The sequence below is a fragment of the Rhipicephalus microplus genome, chromosome 4, assembly GCF_043290135.1.
Source record: "Rhipicephalus microplus isolate Deutch F79 chromosome 4, USDA_Rmic, whole genome shotgun sequence".
Classification (NCBI taxonomy): Eukaryota; Metazoa; Arthropoda; class Arachnida; order Ixodida; family Ixodidae; genus Rhipicephalus; species Rhipicephalus microplus.
The window spans coordinates 34,184,648-34,204,720 of NC_134703.1; the positions used below are offsets into that span (position 1 = coordinate 34,184,648).

The following is a 20,073-nucleotide window of genomic DNA, read 5'->3' on the forward strand; positions in this document are numbered from 1 at the left end:
CAGCTTTCAGTGATCCCATCCGTAAAGATAGGTGAGAAAGGTTCGTTCTTTCATTGGAACATCTTCACCAACTCGACTGTAAGAGCTGTGACGGAATGGTTCTCGTTGCAGTACACTCACCTGACCTTGCAGGCCCACAGTATTGTACATAGAAAGCATTGTCGGAGCTTTTTATAGGTTTAGCTCGACGCTGGCGCTACGTATGATTCGTTACGCAATATGTCTTAATTATAAATAACGCTAGCGTACGCGAAATTTGGCAAAATTGTGCGGTTTCATCTGGGCACGATGCGACCACCGGCACCGAATGACTGCAGCGCTATAGTGGCGTGCCCATAGCAGAGTGTGCGAGGAAAAGTGGCAGTGCAGCTGGGCCGTGGCGGCGCTGCGATCGATACCTTCTGAAGACGTTCTCACATGACGATAGTTATAGCGCGAGAACAAAACGACGACACAGAGACAAGAATGACACAAGTAGGACGCAAGAAGGACTCTGTGTCGTCGTTTTGTTCTCGCGCTATAACTATCGTCATGCCATACTAACTAGCCCAAGATGCCACACTTCTACGTTCTCACAGTTTTCACAACATTTACCAGTTCACTGATAATATGAAGGAATAAAACGATTAAATAATAATGGCCATCAAATAAAATCCACGTTGCTAGCCACTGGCTCTCGAGAACACAGGCCGATTTCAGTAGTGGGGTAGATGAGTGAGTAACCCATAAAGCCAGGGGAAGGGGAGGCGTTGGATGGCCGTAGAGGCCCCTCCCCCTCCCGAAATCCGTTTGGAGGAGTGTGTTTTAATAATGACAAACTAAGAAATGGGTGTTTTTTTTAAGTCTTCGAGAAGTGGGCCCCCAAAGGAAAATTCGAGCCTGACAGTCACATTGTATACTGTACGTTTCCTAATGTGTCAACAGCACATATTAGACAACGGCGTGGGGGGAGGGATAAATAATCGCGCAGTAAAAAATCATCAAAATTCACTTATAAATGCTTCGTACTCAAGAATGAACTGTTGTATTAAGATTCAGCAAGACATAACGTTGCAGCTGGTGTGTGATAAAATGATTATTAATGAGAGCACCCATACAGAAGACAACTACACAAGAATTTTTATAGTCACAAACGCCTACAGAAATAATTGTTCTCAAAAAGTTACCCACAGTTACGATCAATATATTCTCTAAATGCGCTTTCTAATGTGAAGTGTGAGAGTAGTACACGCGTGTTGTCATACAGCAACATCATTAATATACATGAAAACCATCGTGAGAGCGCAACTAAACATGACACAAAGAAACAGACGAGGACAGTCGCTATTTTCGTCTTTTTCTTGTGTGCCGTGTAGTTTAGCTCTACGATGGCTTCTATGTCAAAGCACCAACTCGCCTAACAGCTAGTAAACTCTTTTGAAGTTCATTCAATAGACATACGTGTGTGCACGCTTTGTTACAGACAAAATTGTTCCTCTGAGTGCCCGCTGGTGTACCGCATGCTTATACATATCATGCACAGCAAGCGCTTTTAGCGCTCGTAGCGGGCTAGTGTTTCGTCAATGTGTTCCGTGTAACTGTCAGCTGTATGGTGAACTAGAGTCAGCTGCAACCAGAGCGATTGTGGCGCCGCCAGTTTATTCGCCAACAACTCCATTGGGTGCAAAGCTGCGGGCAAAAGTGCGTTCCGAAACTCGGACATGCCATGACATGCCTTTGGCTATCCTCGTTGGGCTATGATCGATTCTGCGGAACATGTGCGGGGCCTGCAGCGGAGCAGCAGCAAAACACTCCGTGGCGTCACCCTGCGTGCGCTTCTCGCAAACGGCTCAACGACGCACTGGCGTCACCACAGGTAAGAATTTATCAGTTCGTTTTTTTTTTTTGGTCCACACATGACACGACGAAGCCTAGGAGGTTTTTCAGAATCTCTGGAGTGGCAGTCCCGGACGCCGCCAACGGGAGCAAGTGCCGCTGGCGGCCATATTGCTAGAGGAAAAATAGGGCAGAACCGCCATAGACCGCAATGGAATACGCGTGCTGCGCGCGTCGGTTTGCAGTGCCACGATAAAAAAAATGAGATGGAAACCCCTTTTAGGTTACACAAACGAATAAATGCCTATTATTGTTTATGAAACAAATTATTTCATGCACCCATTGTCAGCTGCACGCTTTCAGATCAATCTGTTGACGAGAGATGCATCGCATATCGAGCTCGCTGGCGCGCACTATTGCGGTACAAAAGGGTTGTAGTATATATTGGGTGTTTTAATAAATGTGCCTGCAGATACTCAAGATCAAGGGGAACGCGACATTTGCTCGCCTCTTTCTGCATTTGTGTTAGCGGATTACCAGATAATATGGAAGTTGAAATAATTAAAGCTAAAGTTAGAAAAGAGAGGAAATTAAGTAAACTAGGAGTCACCTGTAATTTTTCTAAAGTTATCAAATTCTAACCAATTTACAGGCGGAACCAAAACCGAAGCACCGATCTCGCGTGCAACTGACAAACTTCAGGAGACGTACCCCAAATAAATCGTTCATAAGAACGATTGCAGTGGCGTTAGTTCGGCATAATATTTATCAACTTTCATTGGCGACGTGTGTTGTCATGGCAAGCGCAGCCTTCATAGCCTAGAAACGAGGTAGCTTGATGTTTGATATAACGCCACTCAATCGTTTTGGCAACTTCATCTCTCGGCGTTTTGGTTTCGGCTTCATCGGCAAGATAGAACGTATTTCAAAGGTGTCTCGTCTTGCTTTAGACGCAATCGCTTATTTTCGTGACTACATTCTATTGAATATGGGTCAAGGAGATAGAAAATAAAAGTTTTTGCAGATGCGCTCGGAAAGCAGTCACGGTGCACTGCCAGGCCGCGGTCTGGTTGTCTGCCCCGTTCTGTCGAAGCAGCATTCTTCGAAGTGAATGGAACATAGGTGGTCACCGTCCGTAGACCTCCAACTATTTCTTCGAACAGCGCGTTCCCAGGCAGAACGCAGCGCACTGTCTTTCGGAAACCTGTAACAGCTATGGATATTCACGGCATGGCACATTCTCTACGTTTGCGAATTCCTCGATAAACATGCACCAAATTCGATATTCACTCGCCAAAAAATATGCATGGATGCCGTCAGTCTTGCCTTGTAAGACAACTTGTAAGACAACACCAGAAAACTTGGAATTCAAAGGGCATTCAGACGTCCTACTCGTTCCAATGTTTGATTCATGCAGCCATAGACCGCAAATGCTTCGCTCATAAACTTAAAACTCATGGACAACATCGTGTCAGCGAGCATTTAAAGCTTCAAGTTACCTTCCATACAGCTATGCGCATACGTTACACGCATGCGCACTTTCGATATTGTTTTTAATTTAACAGAATACGTAAAAAAACAGGCGATCGTCAGCGAACGAAGCGAGAACACTTAAACATTAAAAGCGATCCCAGGCGTCTTCTTGATGCGATTTGTGCACTCATAAGCGACGAACGAAGTCTCCATGGCCTTTTAAAATCTTTAACTGCTTTACAAAAGCATGTCACAGTCTCCAAAAGCCACTGAAAGGGCGGAGCTACGAAACGCACTTTGTCGTCTGCTTCTGAGTGTTTCCTTTTCCAATATGGCGGCGACCACGAGTGTTGAAGATTGGGCGAGTTGGTTCGTCGTACTTGAACTGGTATAGCGCATTACGGGGAAGAAGAAACGGCCGAGCAGACCGACACAAGAGGACAGAGCGCTAACTTCCAACTGAGCTTTATTGTCAAATTGCATCAAATAAGTAGACCGGCGCAAGCATACAAAATCACCCTAACGCAACGAAAAGATAACACACAACACCACACCGTCACATATCACATATTCATAGGCGGTTACCCTGATTAAGGAAGGCCACTTCATGTTCAGATAAACCCAAAGATAAACCCTTTGGGTTTATCTGAACATGAAGTGGCCTTCCTTAATCAGGGTAACCGCCTATGAATATGTGATATGTGACGGTGTGGTGTTGTGTGTTATCTTTTCGTTGCGTTAGGGTGGTTTTGTATGCTTGCGCCGGTCTACTTATTTGATGCAATTTGACAATAAAGCTCAGTTGGAAGTTAGCGCTCTGTCCTCTTGTGTCGGTCTGCTCGGCCGTTTCTTCTTCCCCGTAATGCGCTATACCAGTTCAAGTATGGCGGCGACCGGCGTCACTCACTTATCGGGATGCACCTCCACACCAGAAGACAGAACCTCCTTGGACGAAGCAGACCCATCGACTTCGGCCAATCGCATACATGTTTTATACATGGTTTCGTAAATCGTACGTGAATACAATGGACAAGACTTTCTAACTTCGCCAAAATCGCGGACGACGACAGGCACCGCAGGTGTCTGTAGGAGACGAATACCGCGAGAGGGCGCCTGCAGAGCAGCCACGAATAAAGAGCCTTCATGTGCGCGCGTCTGCGTATCCGTAGGAGACGCGCGCACATGAAGGCTCCCTAAGCCACGAACTTTGAAGATGCTCACATTGCACTCTAACGGCACCACGTGTCTTGGTGATTATAACATAGACCGCTTTAAACGTTCCAACTTTGACTCGCACCTGTTTTCCATCAATTCCACGCCACCGGGCTGATTTAACCAAGTGTCCGACAGCGTGAACGATGCCAGATGACGAGGTCAGTGCGATAGACAATGCGACGACACGACCTTCGATTAGACCAGCCCGTTTCTATCACCATCGACCAGTTGCCGGAACTTCGCGGACGTCCAGCAATATTGGTGTTGGCAACCTTGTGACGACGAGCTTTCTTGACGTTTAATCTCATATAGATTTGATCCCAGCCTCGGAAGTCACATTTCGATGGAGGAGCAGTGATGTACTTTACTACGCTGAAGACTTTCCATTTCGAGACGTGAAAATTTCCTATTTTGGGCATTTTGCTGTGCATACGCTGACCGAATTCCCAGCGTATTTCCCTGCACATTAGTTGTAATATGCGCATATATAACGCACACACATATATAAATGCGTGTGTGCCGTGTTTGGGGCTATTAAAATCAAACGCCTGTGCTCATGCATAACAAAAGCATGATATCTTAAACTCATGCGCTGTAAGTACATTGCAAAAAGTTGGCTTGGAGTCCACGCCAGCTGTCAACTAGCAATGACTCACATAAATATCAAGCTAATCACAAGGGCTATCTATGCCTGCACGCTGCGTGTGCCAGAACAGATTGCGGGAGTCGAACGCGCACTCTGACTGCAATAAATGAGCCCGCATTTGTAGACTGAACCATATTTGAAGTTCCCTGTAACATCGCAGATTCCCTTTCGTCCGAAATGAGGGCTGAAAATTCCCCGAAAAAGGAAAAAATCACCTGCACGGAACATCACTGTCCAGGACGAGAAATGTACCGTGCACTGTGCGATGTCAGTTCACGCTGAAAAAAAAAAAAAAAAGAAAGCCCAGACGGTCGGAATTTTATCAGCCCTCTACTGCGGTGCGTCTCTTAATCATACTGGTTTTTTGTCAAGTACACCCCATGTAATATTTGTAGAACGCGTCCTCTGTTTTATCAATGCTAGCCAGATGCGCCCGATCCAGATTCACCACCCTCTCCTCTAACCCTTTCCTGATCATCGCCATGCGCCACTCTCTCCACTTACTTCTTACCACCTGCTTCCGAAACGCTTCCCCTTTCATTCAGGCCATCGAGTTTCAAACAATAATTGTATGAAACTCGATGATTTAGGCATTCCTCCCCACTAGAGTGTACTAGAACTGTAGCACACTGTATCCCCGCGGCGTTTACAATACCATAGCGGACGCGCGTCCGCCCCTCTCTCTCGCAACGCCGACGCAGGCAGCGTCTGCGAGCGAGTTTCTCGATGAAAAAAAAAAAAAACGACAGATCGCGCTGCTGCTGATTAAATAAAGTTTGTTCATCATCATCATCATCGCGCTGCACAACCGTTCCCTGGCCACCCCGCACTGGATTTCGGCCTTCAAGGTAGTGCCGGTGAGAGATTTCTCCTGAGCGTTGTTCAACAATAAAAAAATCGCAGCGTGCGCGTTAACTGAAAGCGGTCTGCTGGTCTCTGCGTCCCATCGGAGTCTTCTCTAATTGCCCATTTAGCAACGATTTACATGTTCCAGTAAGAAACACAAGTGCATCACTGCATGTTTTGCGCCTCTCCAGGTTTCTCTCCTGCACAACGCCGCGATAGTGTAAGCGTTAGCGCCCGCTGCTTCGCATCTACACATGTCTCCATTTAGCGAGAGATGGCGTAATATTTTTTTTTTTAAAGATAAAGCCGCACAGTTATCGTTACACACTCGCTGCAGCTGCCGCCTCGTTCGTTCGCCCACAACGCAGCAGCTATCGCCGCTCCACATGAACGGCACCGCACACTGACCAGAGGGAGCTGCGTTGCTCACACTGCCCCGTCTCAAAGTTTCTGACATTCGCCGTTAGGGGCACGCAGTAGAGAGACGCGTTCCCGCGTCTCCCATGTATCCCGGCCGCGATTCGCCGACAGATGCAGGGCGCGATGACGCTCGCGTCGCGTTCCATTTTCACCGATGCCGTCTCAAGTTTTCTTTTTTTATCCGCTAGGCTATGTATTATGGCGCTGCAGTCACACTGGGAAACTCGACTGACTCGCTACACCGCCGACTCGTCGGTTCACGCGCTGCAAACATGACTCTTCAAAACAAACAACCCATGCGCAACGCTGCTGCTTCGCGTCCCATCTTTGGGTAGGTGTGAATTTTTTCATCCGCTAGGCTGAGCGTTCTTGCTGTAGTCAACAAACAAACAAACAAAAAAAAAACTTGACTGCATGGTGCCTTAACTTCAAAGGACAGAGAAACTTTCGTATGCGACTTCTTTCCTGCAACTTGTAACCATGTGCCTAGTAATGCCAAAACTGAACCGTGAATCCTCTAATGTGTCGTACAATAATCGTGACCATAAACGCCAGCATAAAATTGTAAGAAACTAAACACATATGTACGTTTGCTCCGGAACTATACTCTTTCTAAATTTCTATATCGCCACACGAGAGAGAATAAACCGTTTATTTATTAGATAATTTGCGCAATAAGATCGGAGAGTGGGATCCTTAGTACGGGATCTCGTTGGCGCAGGCCGCGAGAATACGCTTAATTGGTAAGCGGAAACACACGCGCGCGCACGAGAAAAGAACGAAAACCGGGTGTCTACGCGAGGCAACATCACCCCTCTGCGGAGAAATGGAGTCAATAGGACATTATTTTTTGTATTGTCGCCGATACGATACACTTAGAAAAGGTCTTATTCAATTTCTGAAAATAGGCGTTAGGATTGACGGCGGAAACTGCACTAAGCTTTGGTGCCTGTTTTGGGACATTGCCACAGGTATGCTTTCAATGCCGTTTACGATTATATTCAGGCATCCAAACGTATACCTCTGTCATCTTCGATTGAGGGGGCGCTGCGAGCGCTCGATGGTGACGAACGCACTCCACATCGCCTCCGTAGATTTCCTGCTATTTCTGCGGACATCCACCTTGGTACCCCTGAAACTTGGATTTATCGTCACCGCCAAGTTCTACGCTTCGCCTAGACAACACCTTCGTCCAGGTGGGTCCAGTTTTGACAACTTGAGGGACGTCCTTCACTCCCGGCTACAACGCCGCCTCGCTAAGGGCTCTCAGCCCGGCGATGGCGGCCGCTAACGTGGTTACGGGCTATGATCCTACCTCAAGCCAAATGCTGTCCATGGAGATTTCATCCTCCGAAAACACTATGCCATCAGAAGATGAATACCTCGACGACATGGTGAGACTGTGGCAACGCAAGCAAGCGAAATCGAAGCCTGCGTCTCAACAACAACGAGACGCCACAGCGGGCCACCATTCCCCAGCCTTGCAAGGAACGCCGGCGCGCCATCCCTCCGGTGGCGTGCCTACCTCTGCTCCGTCCTCGCAGCCAGCGAAGCAACGCAAGTGGCGTCCGCGTCAAACTCCTCGCCTCTCTCGCGACGACTACATCGTGGTAGTGAAACCTCGCGTTCCCTGCGAGTTACGCACATTTGTCCCGGCCGATCGCGCGGGCGACGCCATCCGCAGCTACCTTGGCGACCAGACTACCACGCAAATTCAAGTGTGGCCAATCTGGGAACAGAACATCTTAGTCTGCAGCACCACCATTTTGCCTATGGCACAGCGACTCCTCGGGGACTTCCAGCTGCAAGTGGGGGACCAGCAGCTACCCGTTCGAGGCCACGCCAAGGCACCAGGGGATACATGCAGGGGCGTCATCAACGTAAACCCTGCTGAAAGCCCGGAAAAGATAAAGTCTGAACTGTATTGGCCTCGAGGTACTATACTTGCGGTCCGCAAACTCGGAGATTCCGCGGCGGCGGTGGTGACTTTCGAGGGCACGAAGTTACCCCGCTTCCTCTTCTACCACTGCGTGGCGACGTACATCCGCGCCTACAAGAAAACGGTCCCGGTTTGCACCAAGTGCGGTACCATCGGCCATCGACCACCTCAGTGTCCTCACCCCGCTCCAACGCAGTGTGCCAAATGTGGAACCCCCGCACCTGCAGGTCTCAATGCCCACGACTGCCACCCCAAGTGCCTCCTCTGCCACGGCGCCCATGAGACTGGGACCAGTGGCTGCACGGCAAAATATCGAAAATATCGGAAACGCAAGCAGCCCTCAACATCTCTTCGAGGGACCACCTCATGTTCGTCACAGCCAGACAGCGGCATCAACCTGCATCAGTCGGCTCCACCACTCCACGCCGACACTCAGGCATTCCCACCGCTCGAAGCACCAGCGGCGGTACCTCAGGTGAGCAGTTGGGCGGGGAAAGCTGCTTCTAAGCCTCCCTCACCCCCTTCTGTCGATCCTCCTTCTCCCGAACTTGCGGCCCTTCGCCAGCAAGTTGCGGCACTTCAAAAGCAAAATTCTCTTTTAACTAAACAACTCGAACTCTTAAATAAGCGACTTCAACCCCAACAACAGTGTACTGCAAAACCATCCGGTATTGCCTCCTCTGTCCAGGCGGCTACGCCAGCTACGTCCAAGCTTAGTCCTCGCGCTAAGTCCACTCCCATTAAACCGCCGGTTCAAGCAACCATTTGTACTCCAGCACTCGGAACCGGTGCCATATCTACTCCAGAAGCTCTTGAGGCTCCTGGGGCACCTCAGGTTATCTTGCCCGCTAACCAAACTCTCCCTAGCGAAGAGCGCACCCCGCGCGAAGAGGAACGCCTCACGCGCGTCGAAGCTTCGATTAATCACCTCCTCACCAGCTTCTCGGTCCAACGCATAGTAATAGAGGTTACCCAGGCTATTCAAGCCTGGGCAATCACCCAGTTTCAACCCAAGGCATCGCGTTCCCGCTCCTGCTCGGTGAGCAGTGAGGGTACAGCTCCACGGCGTCGTCGTAAGGTGGCTACCACCACCCCGCCGTCGGACAATCCGGCCTCCGTGCCCCTCCCTGCCTCTGAGGAATCCGAGCGGGACATGGAGGACCAAATATAAAACCTAAGACAGTCACGATGGCTACCAATCGTACGTCCCGTTCAAATATTGCGTCTAAATTCGAGATCATACAGTGGAACCCTGGAGGCTTCGGGAACAGGCGAAAGCGTTCACATCTTTCCCTTTTCCTCAGCTCACTTGGCTCTCAGCCGGCCGTCTTGGCGCTCCAAGAATCTGGCCCTGCTCCATCCCTTTCTGGATACTGCTCCTATGTCGGCGGCACCACCACATGCCTCCTCGTGCATAAAGCTTACACGGCGGTACAGATTGACCTCGATCTGGATCTTCCTTACGACTACTGCATGATATCAGTGCTGTCTCAGCGGAGGGGCCAACCATCAATACATATCTTAAACGTGTACTGCCCCCCTCGCCTTGCAAGGGCTTCGTTTGCGCATCTCTTCCATCGGGCGCTGCGTATAGCGGCCCGACAACCACTGGTGATTGTCGGGGACTTTAATGCCCCCAGCCCTCACTGGGGTTACCACTACGAGAAGGCCCGGGGCAGAGAGCTCAAGGAGCTCATTTCCTCGCTGAGCCTGACGCTTCTTACCGATCCGGCACAGCCCACACGTTCCGGCAACTCGGTCACGCGAGACACATGCCCCGACCTCTCCCTCACCCGTCACATCCGCGATGCTATACATGGGAGAATTTAGGCGAAAACCTAGGCAGCGATCACTTTTTACTCCGCATTTCGTTCACACCGCGGCAGAAAATGCGCCAACACTGGGGCCAAGCCCGTCTCACCGATTGGACTCAGTTCAGAATGCAACCATTCCCCGCCAGCCTCTCCTCGACCGAATATGCAGCGTGGGCATCATACGCTCTCCATATGAAACAAGCGAACACTCGCACCCTTGCAACCTCTAATTTGACTCCTGCAATCGATCCACACCTACTACATCTTTGGCACGCTCGCCGAGGGCTCATAAGGCGCTGGAAACGCAACAAACTTAATCGGAAACTTCGCGCTCGCATTGAGGCGCTCACTGCAGAGGCGGCCGCATACTCCGCACAACTTTCCGATGCTAACTGGGCAGACACCTGTTCGAAGGCTGCAAACCAGATGAGCTCTAAGAGTGCGTGGCGACTCTTTAGAAGCCTTCTCGATCCCTCCACCACCAGGGGAGAAACGCAACGCCAGCTCCACCGTGTTCTGCATGCCTTTCAGGGCACTACGGATGAACTCGCGCGAGAACTTTGTGACCGCTACATCTGCCGCACAATTGATCCCACAGGCCCAGCATATACGTATTCCGGCGCCCCTAATACCGACCTCGACGCCCCATACACGCTTTCTGATTTACGATTTGCACTCACGAAAATGCGACAAGGCACGGCCCCTGGACGCGACGGAATCACAGTATCGCTCCTGGCAAATCTTCCCGACCAAGCACACCTCTCACTACTCCACCTCATAAATTCGATATGGGACGGCTCTCCGCTTCCGACGGAATGGACCACATCGGTCGTGACATTCATTCCCAAATCGGCAAAGTCCGTTAGTATTGAGGCACTGAGACCCATCTCACTTACGTCTTGCGCAGGCAAACTCATGGAAACCATGGTTCGCGAACGCCTTTCCACCTACTTGGAGGCCAGGAGGACCTTTGCCGACACGATGTTTGGCTTTCGCCCCCATCTGTCGGCGCAGGACGTCCTGCTCCAACTTCAACACGATATCATAGAGCCGACTACTATGCGCCATAACGATAAAGCCGTGCTCGCTCTCGATCTCCGCGGGGCGTTCGACAACGTCAAACACAGCACTATACTCACTAACCTGTCTACCACAAACTGCGGGCAGAAGACTTTCAACTACATTCGCGCCTTTCTATCACATCGCACCGCCTTCATTCGCCTTAATTCTACCGAACACGGCCCGTACTTATTAGGCACGCGGGGTACACCTCAAGGGGCAGTCCTGTCTCCACTGCTTTTTAACCTGGCGATGATGAACCTTCCCTCTCTTCTAAGCGAGGTCGAGGGAATACAACACGCACTATATGCGGACGATATCACAATCTGGACCAACACCGGCTCCTTAGCGCAAATCGAAGAACGCCTGCAAAAGGCTGCCCTTCTGGTGCACACCTACGCAAGTTCATGCGGCCTGGAGTGCTCTCCAGCTAAATCGGCTCTTCTTTCAGTCTCTCCGCTACCGCCGCCTCAAATTTTTCTTCCGTCCGGGCCCGTCCCATCAGTGCAAAACATTCGGGTTCTTGGCCTTCACCTCACATCGTCCTTGGATCCAAAGGGCACAATAGCAGGCCTCAGACGCACCAGCGAACAGGTGAGCCGCATGATACGGCGAGTTTCTACCAGGCGCGGCGGCCTCCGCGGGTCTCAGTCCCTCCGATTGGCCCACGCGTTTGTGACCAGTCGCGTCCTCTACGCCTTGCCTTACCTTCGCCTGCGTCGTCGACACGAGCACCAGCTAGACGTCCTTCTTCGTTCAGTATACAAACGCGCTCTGGACCTACCTATTGCAACTTCCAACAGCCGATTCGTGGCTCTGGGGGTACACAACACCTTTGCAGAGATGCGCGAAGCTCATCGCGTTAACCAAATCAATCGACTGTCGCAGACGCCTTCAGGGCGCCGTCTTCTACACAGACTTGGCCTTAACCCGATATCTGACCAAGACCCTCTGCAGCCTGTACCAGAGCTCTGGCGTCAAAAGCTATGGGTGGAACCTCTACCCCGTAATATGAACCCCGACCTCCATCCTGGCCGTAGACTAGCACGCGCCGCGGCCCTTCATACGCGACACTCCGATCGTCCTGGTGTTTTCTACGTGGACGTCTCGGGTCCCTCCCCCTCGGGTCACTTCACGGCTGCCGTGATTACAGAGGGCAAACACGTAGATGGCCTCTCCTTTCGAGCAGACACAGTAACGCACGCTGAAGAGGTTGCCATAGCTTTGGCCGCCTCTCACCCTGCCTCACGCACCATCCTGACGGACTCGCGCTCGGCCTGTTCTCAGTACCTTCAGGGTTCCATTGCCCCGCTGGCGGCTAGCCTGCTACAGGCAGCCTCTTGGCGCTTTAACCCTCATCCCATTCGTATAGTCTGGACCCCAGGCCACTCGGGCCTGCCCGGCAACGAGGCGGCAAATGCCGCTGCCCGCGCTTCTCCTGTCCGGGCCGTTGCCCCTCCATGTCCCGAGACGGAATCTGGCAATACCAACCTGACGCGTTTTCGCGAAATTTTGGCTTATTACCGGGCTTCGCGCCGCCTCTACCCGGACCCCGCACGCGGTTTGGAGAAAGCGGACGAACGACTGCTACGCCGCCTGCAGACAAACACCTTTATCAGTCCGGCGGTCGCCAGGCACTTTTTGCCGGAAATCAATGGCACCTGCTCGACCTGTCATGTCCTCGCCGACACATATCACGTCGTAGCATCGTGCCCAGTTAATCCCGTCCCTTTCTCACCCCCTTTTCCTATCCCAACTAGAGAGGCTTGGGAGGAGCACCTGCTCGGCTGCTCTACCTTGGCTGCACAACGCTCCTTGGTGGAGCGCGCACGGGCAGCTTCCAGCTCCACTGGCGTCCCGGAATAGGGTCTTGCCACTCTAGCACGCCGATGTGCCACGTCGGCACTCTCTAGTATACTTTTTCCGAAATAAATGTTTTTTACCACCTACCACCTTCGATTAAATAAATATTTTTTACAAAAAAAAAGTCTAAATGGTGAGGTGAAGTAAACGCAGCTGAATGGTAATCACACCTAAAATCTCAAAATTTCTCAACATGGCTTTTCAATTTTTTTGCTCTCTTTTTATGTGGTTTTCCTTACATTAGTCATATAATACAAATTCATTACACATAGTTACAATGCTCACAGTGAAAACGCACTACGCCTTCTTGGCCAATCCCCCTGAGTGGGTGTGAGGCATGAGTCCAGGGAAACAAACAAATGCGTTACCTTAGGATCACCACACCAAACGTAGTGACGTCAAATGTCTTCACGGCGTCTCATAGGGCCAATGTATTCCTAATCGGTAAAGATAAATTAGATTGACCTCTGAGCGGTCATGCCAAGTTTTAGGAAACTCCGTTGTGCTTATGTTACCAAAACACGGCAAGTGCATTTTTAAATCTGTGCGTTGGGATTTCAGCGTGAAATTAAAAAAAAAATGAAACTTTGACCTTCATGTTCTCCTCTAGTAAAGAGCTTATGCCGAAATTTACGATATTACAGTTCTCAGAGAACCATCAATACAAACAGATGCATTCTTTCACAATGGAAAGCATTCTTGGGGTAAGCAGCCAAAACAACCTTCGAGAGCAGCCCGGCATGGTGAAAGCCGCGAATACTCACCTTTAGAGCGCCACAAAAATGGTGTCCTTGACGCGAGGTGCTGCCATCTCAAATGAGCACTTGTGCTTGCTTTAAACCAAATTGAAAACAATTTCATGACTGTGGCTGTGCTACCCGAGAGCGGTTCTTTTCAGACCCCACAATAGCCTGGAATAATTTTCAGAAAGAATGAAGAGAAGAAAAAAAAAAGGGGGGGGGGGGGGGGTGGCTTGACACTACAAGTGCAAAGCCTGAAGTTGCAGCATCCTCCTTTCTTTGTCTTTCCTTTTTGTATATTTCTTGTCTCCTCTTTTCTTTCCCTACTAACCTTTATATATCTTTATCTGTAATCGTACTCTCGCCAATCATGTTATCGCATCCCACACCGCACATCGGTGTAAGTTTTCTTGGAGCATCGCAGAAGATGCAGGGGAAGAGCGTGTACCTTTTCATGGCAACTTTTGTTTCCGACTAATGGATTTTCTCTAAGCTTAAACAGCCTCTCTTGAAGTATTCTAAATGAAAATGCAGCACTGCTCGCACGGTGTTATTGCATCAAAATGCCAGTTTTTCATTTATATTGCCAGAATAACTAGCATCGAATGGGTAATTTTAGCCTATACGCAAGTCACTGCAGACCCAGCAATGACATTGCCCACTAGGACGGCCATTTCATTGACACTGCAAAGCCTAAAGGAAGGGCATTCTCAGACTGTAAAGTGTTGATTAGCACTTAATGCCTGCCCTGGCATTGAATTCAATTCTTGGTCGACACACCCTATGTTTGAAAGATATGCTCCAATTACACTGGAGCCATTAGTGCTTTATACTGTAGAGAATGCTTGTGCCAGAGGATTTTTCTACACCTAGGTCTTAGTTTCAGCCACGAAACAGACTCGCTTCTCAAGCTTCACGAGGTAAACGAACACAGAACTCTCTCCATTTGCATTGTTGTTTACTCACCAAATGAGCAGCACATGAGACTTGTTTAATTACAAATGTGTAATTATTGGGCCTACGGCATTGTTCTTCCCAAAATATGGTGCACGGCTCCATTATTTTTGTTTTTCAAAAATGGTTGAAATCAAGAAGAGAAACGGAAAGAAAAAAAAAAGCGCGAGCCAGGCAAGAACTCAACTAGCTACGACACTATAAAAGGTGGCTCAGCATGTTTTCTTTATTGACCAATCTAGAAAAAGCTATTGTCAAACGTAACTGCTGAATGTCAGCTAAGAACTGCACGCTCTCCAACATGGAAGAACACGAAATAAAAGGAGTGAAGGGGTAATGAGAAAAAGAGTCTTCGATGCAGAAACAGCAATGTACACAATCCTAAACATTGTGGATGTTTTATGTACACATTTCACCTTGACAAATTTTGCCTGATGGGCACATAAAAAATGCACAGAAACCAGATTCAAACGTTTTAGGCAATGCTTGAGAAGGCATGTCACCATGCTTGCATTTAGGCTTAGCAGTTGAAATCCCATAGTTACTTGATACACTTCCTGTATTTATTGGATATACAGAACCAATAGGATTTTGAGGAGGCTAACGGTATTCCTCAGATAGACTCCTAGTTTAGTTAAGTATTAATTTCAAAATTTTACCGGAGTACATGACATATAGCATTAAACAAAGCATGGTGCAGGAAATAGATGTCAAGAAAGTCATAGCTAGCATCTTCCACCACACATGACTAGCATAGCGGTTAGCAATTCCGGCAACAAAGGCTTCCCCCAAATTCAACAATTTATGCAATTCTGAATACACCCACCTTGAAAAAACAATAAAACAGAAGAGGATTACAATGCCCCGACAAATGATGCAAACTTCCCTGCAATGCTCTTTTCGAAACCTATATTGCAGAGCAGTCTAGATTGGGGGGAGGAGAGGAAGAGCCACATATTAACGTGACTCACGGAGTGCCAGTTACATTAGACCTTTGAATACCTATGTGACTATCAACCATATGTACAAATGTAATGGAATCAGCTGAAATGGTAATACAGGCATTTGTCTTCAACGCCACATATTTTACAAACTGCCAATGCAAAGCAAAGTAAGAGGAAAGCGAACACTACGCCAACATCATAAAACGTTACTTACAATGTTAGCGCAAATGATTACTTCTATCGAACTGTCAATTGACTGAATTACGAATGGCCACACGCTATTAAAACAATGCTCGGTGCATGAAATCCACTTTGTACAGCCCATCAGATTCTGTCAAGCACGCGCGTTTATCTTTGTTTTTCTAACCGAGGCTAGAAAATTGGACCAAAATGCAAACCAATATTGTCCGTCTAATCAGGCAATCAAGTCTATGATACAACATCATGACAGTGTGTGTGTGGTATATATATATATATATATATTATATGTACAGCAATATACAAGATGCACACACACTACACGAAAACAAGTTACAACAAAAACAACAGAAAAAAAAAACAAAGAGAAAACAGGCCACAATCGTTTTTCATGGCGGGTCACACGTCACTCGGCTTCATGGGACAGTGTGGACACACAACACACATATCCTGTGCATTGAAGATGTACACACACACACACACACGTTCCACCATCCTTCTTTGATGTCCCATCACACTGCAGCAAAATAAAAGGAGCTCGGAGAGCCCTTTCCACCAGAAGCCACTTTGGTCTATTATCTCTTGGTCAACTTGAGAATAAAATTCTCTTCCGTCTCAGATGTCCAGCCAGGATCGTCATTCGACATGGGCACAACACTCATGCACTCAGCTGGTGGGTCAGGATGTGCAACATCCTTAGGTACCAAATAACTGTTGGGGTCGAAAGTCAAGCCACCTGGATCTGGTTCCTCTGCTGGCTCGAGTAGCTCAAGAGGTGGTGGCTCGAGAAGCGGTGTCTCGAGAGGTAGTGGCTCGTGATGTGGCGTCTCGAGAGATGGTGGCTCGTGATGTGGCGTCTCGAGAGATGGTGGCTCGAGAGGTGCTGTCTCCAGAGAGGCTGGTTCCGGAGGACTTAACTCTGGAGTCAGATCCAGAGGGGCTAGTTCTAGTGGACCTGACCCAGGGGTATCAGACTCCAGAGGGCCTGGCTCCAGAGGGGGAGGGGAAGTGTCAGTGACCATGTGGGAAGGCGATGCAGCTGGCGAAGGTAGCAAATGTGGGGAGTCTGCCACCATTTGTTCGTACTCCTCCTGTGCCAATGGGAAGGTACGAGGCTCGTAGGGGTCCACTTCGCATGGGGCACAGCAGGGCAGGCCAGAAGGTGGAGGAGACATGGAGCTCTCCATAGAGTCGTACGGCAGCCTGTGGTGCGGTGTTTGGGAGCCACCAGAAGGCTTTGACTGGGTTATAACTGCTTTGGACAGGAGTCCTGCGAATCGTTGCTTCTCTTCCTCCTCACAGACCTGGTGTCGAGCCTCAAACGCCTCATCAGTCATGTCCTCAACCTGTGTACAAACAGGTCCATTACCAGTCATCACACAAGAGGTCCATAATAAAATAGCTGTGCTTTTATGTCCCAAGCCCAAAATATGATTATGAGGGGCGCCGTAGTGAAAGAGAAAAATTTCACCATCTGTTGTTCTTTAACGTGCACTGACATTGCACAGTACACGGGCATACACCATTTCGCTTCAACTAAAATGTGACCACCACAGCCGGAGTCAAACACGCAACCTTCAGGTCAGCAGCAGCCGATGATGACGATATGTGGGCGTTTATGGCAAAAGGGCCATGCTTGGCCAAAGAGTGCCATTAACCATGATGAACGAAAAGCAATGGTCCATGATTGAAGTGATATGAGCAGGATATGAACAATGGTACTGTTATGCGGCTGTAAAGGGGCCTTAAATCTGAGGTGGGTTTAAACGCAAAAAGTATTAAAATTACTGGAGTACATGAAACGTGTAGAGATGGAATAAGTGACAGTGTTGGTGGTGAGGATCGCTGTAGCCACGACCTCTGTGCAGAGTTCAAGCTATGAATTACCTCAAAATTTAGGGTGAAAACTATGTACATCTTTTAAAAATATGAACATTGATTGGGGATTCAAAAGAGCATCCCTACCGATGAGCATGACAGGATGTAGTAGAAGCTGCTGTAAGTAGAGCAATAAAAAGTACCTTTTTCTTAGAGCATCTAAATCACTACACTGGACAAGGATGTCGAGAACTGTAAGTATATCTGAACATCTCTCACAGATAGGTTGGTTACCACCGGATAGAAGAGGTGTGTGTGTGTGTGTGTGTGCGTGTGTGTCCGTCCGTCCTATCTGTAGCCTGGTAAGTGTTACTAGTGTGTAGCGTGATCTGGATACTGCCGGCCAATTTTCAAGTCTCTGTTAGATAACATGCAAATTGTTTTCCCATTTGCCTATACCACAGGCGCTGCCAACGTGACCTGGGCTTCCATCGAAGGAAAGACTTCATGTCAAATGAAGGGACAGCCATGGATGTGTTGGCGGCAGCGTTGTCGTGCGCACATGCGACTGGTTGGTCTGCTGCCACATTTCCTGTGATCTCGCGATGCCCTGGCACCCAGCACGCTAGAACATGTCGTTTAAGAGCATAGACCTTGCATAACAGAGTAAAGCAACACTAGGACTGGATTTTCATGTTTTCTGAGCACCTTCAAAGCTGTTATGCTGCTCAGCAAATCTTTGTATACAACCACACATTGCAGTTGTGATTCCTTAATATGCTTGACAGCCACAGATATCACATGAGCTTCTGTGGTGAAAATGCTTGTTTGGGGGTGCAGCATAGCGAAATTTGAAAAGGATGGGCCAACAGCTGCATAGGACACACTAATGTGAGACTGAAACATCTGTAAAGAATTCTGGACAAGTGTACTTGTATTGGAGTCCGAGGAAGTTGTGGTGTACACGTATCCCGAAGGAGTACGGCCACCAGCGTGGGTTCGGTCTTAGCGAGCCGCAGGGCACGCGTTAACCGTCGCCGTGGCGGGAAACACGATACTGCTCAAGTCGCAACACTTTATTGTGGCAACACCAAACGCAGTACAGCCCGTTGCAAATAGGCGCGGCGGGAAAGCAAGTAGGCTTATCCACGCCACGGGCACAAAGTACTACACAGGGGTGCCACGAGCACGTCTCCGCGGTAAAGGTGATCCACGGAGACACCGGGACAAAGGGCCCGGTTGCTCGAGCGAGGGCAAAGGCGCTCGCGTTGGCTTCGAAGGGAGACGGGTCGGCGTAGCTAGGCCACGCACTAGGACACCGTACTGCCCTTCGGCCGTGAGTACGCAGCGGGGCAACAAAAGGTGAGCGTTCGCATCGGGCGCGAGGCGCCGTCAGCGAAGTCCGACGAGCCCCGAGCGACGGGACTCGACGGACGGAAAAGAATGCGTGGCTCACCGTTTGAAGTCCCGGACTGTACTCGCTGCTGCCGACGCAGCGCGCGAAAACCTCTCGGGAGGCTCCCCGCGCGGCGCCACAGTCAACATCCGCTACCGGGTGAGGGAGTTAAACGTCACTCCGCCCTTCCCAGCGCGGCTGACGGCAAAGGAGGGCAGACATGTCGGGACATGAGAATGGCAGAAAAGGCGGGAAAGCCCGCGCAAAGGCAGCGGGCCAGCCTCAATTCCCACAAAGTGCATGCGGACACGTGTAGTAGGAGCCTCTTTAGTCACTTCCAGGAAAGGTAGGTCGCAATCTACAACCTGCCACTGCCACAGTAGCAGATATGCTACGGGAGCCATCGACTGATGTTCTAGAAGTGGCACGCCCGTTTCCTCAATGAAGCTTTTTAGCCAGAATAAGATGGGTTGTCTCAGCGAAGGAAGGTTGTTGAACAAGGTAGAATTGGACAAATCAATAATTGAGTGAGTGGGATGTGCCTTGTCTACGGTCATCTTGACATATTAAGTAAAAGACATGTAACATCTCTACAGATGGAGGGACCATTCATTTAATTCTATGTACAGGCTTCCTACGGGGCTAGCTTGAAAAGCACCTGTAGAAAGGCAAATGCCTAAATGGTGGACAGGGTTTTCAGCATTAAGGCTGATGGGGTCGCAGACTCATTGGTTATAGCGCCCTAATCTAGGTGGGCGCGTACGAGGCTTTTGTACAAATTCATCAGCCATTTCCTATCACTACCACACGCAGTGCGTGACAACCCTTTCAAACTATTCATGATGTTTATTTTAAATACTTGATACATGGTATCAAGGTTAGTTTAATGTCTAATATTAGGCCCAGAAACTTATGTTGAGTCTTTACAGACAG

General features: G+C 49.2%; 2 protein-coding genes and 1 long non-coding RNA gene across 6 annotated transcripts in view; 1 reads left to right on the forward strand and 2 right to left on the reverse strand.

The window, feature by feature from the left end:
- The window catches only part of YME1L (ATP-dependent zinc metalloprotease YME1L), a 50,130-nt gene extending 49,800 nt beyond the window's left edge, over window positions 1-330 (reverse strand). For all 4 annotated transcript variants that reach the window (XM_037422725.2, XM_075892511.1, XM_075892510.1 and 1 more), the window contains exon 1: window positions 121-330. In XM_037422725.2, the coding sequence (XP_037278622.2) occupies window positions 121-159 (39 nt within the window). In that variant the 5' untranslated portion in view covers window positions 160-330. The remainder of the gene's footprint in view (window positions 1-120) is intronic.
- Window positions 331-1,724: 1,394 nt separating this feature from the next.
- On the forward strand, window positions 1,725-18,432 carry LOC142814221 (uncharacterized). Its single transcript, XR_012894862.1, has 2 exons — window positions 1,725-1,855; window positions 18,209-18,432. It is a non-coding gene; the product is annotated as an uncharacterized LOC142814221 (long non-coding RNA).
- The window catches only part of nsl1 (non-specific lethal 1), a 48,381-nt gene continuing 44,215 nt past the window's right edge, over window positions 15,908-20,073 (reverse strand). The window contains exon 9 of the mRNA XM_037422727.2: window positions 15,908-17,272. Within this exon, the coding sequence (XP_037278624.2) occupies window positions 16,502-17,272 (771 nt within the window). The 3' untranslated portion in view covers window positions 15,908-16,501. The remainder of the gene's footprint in view (window positions 17,273-20,073) is intronic.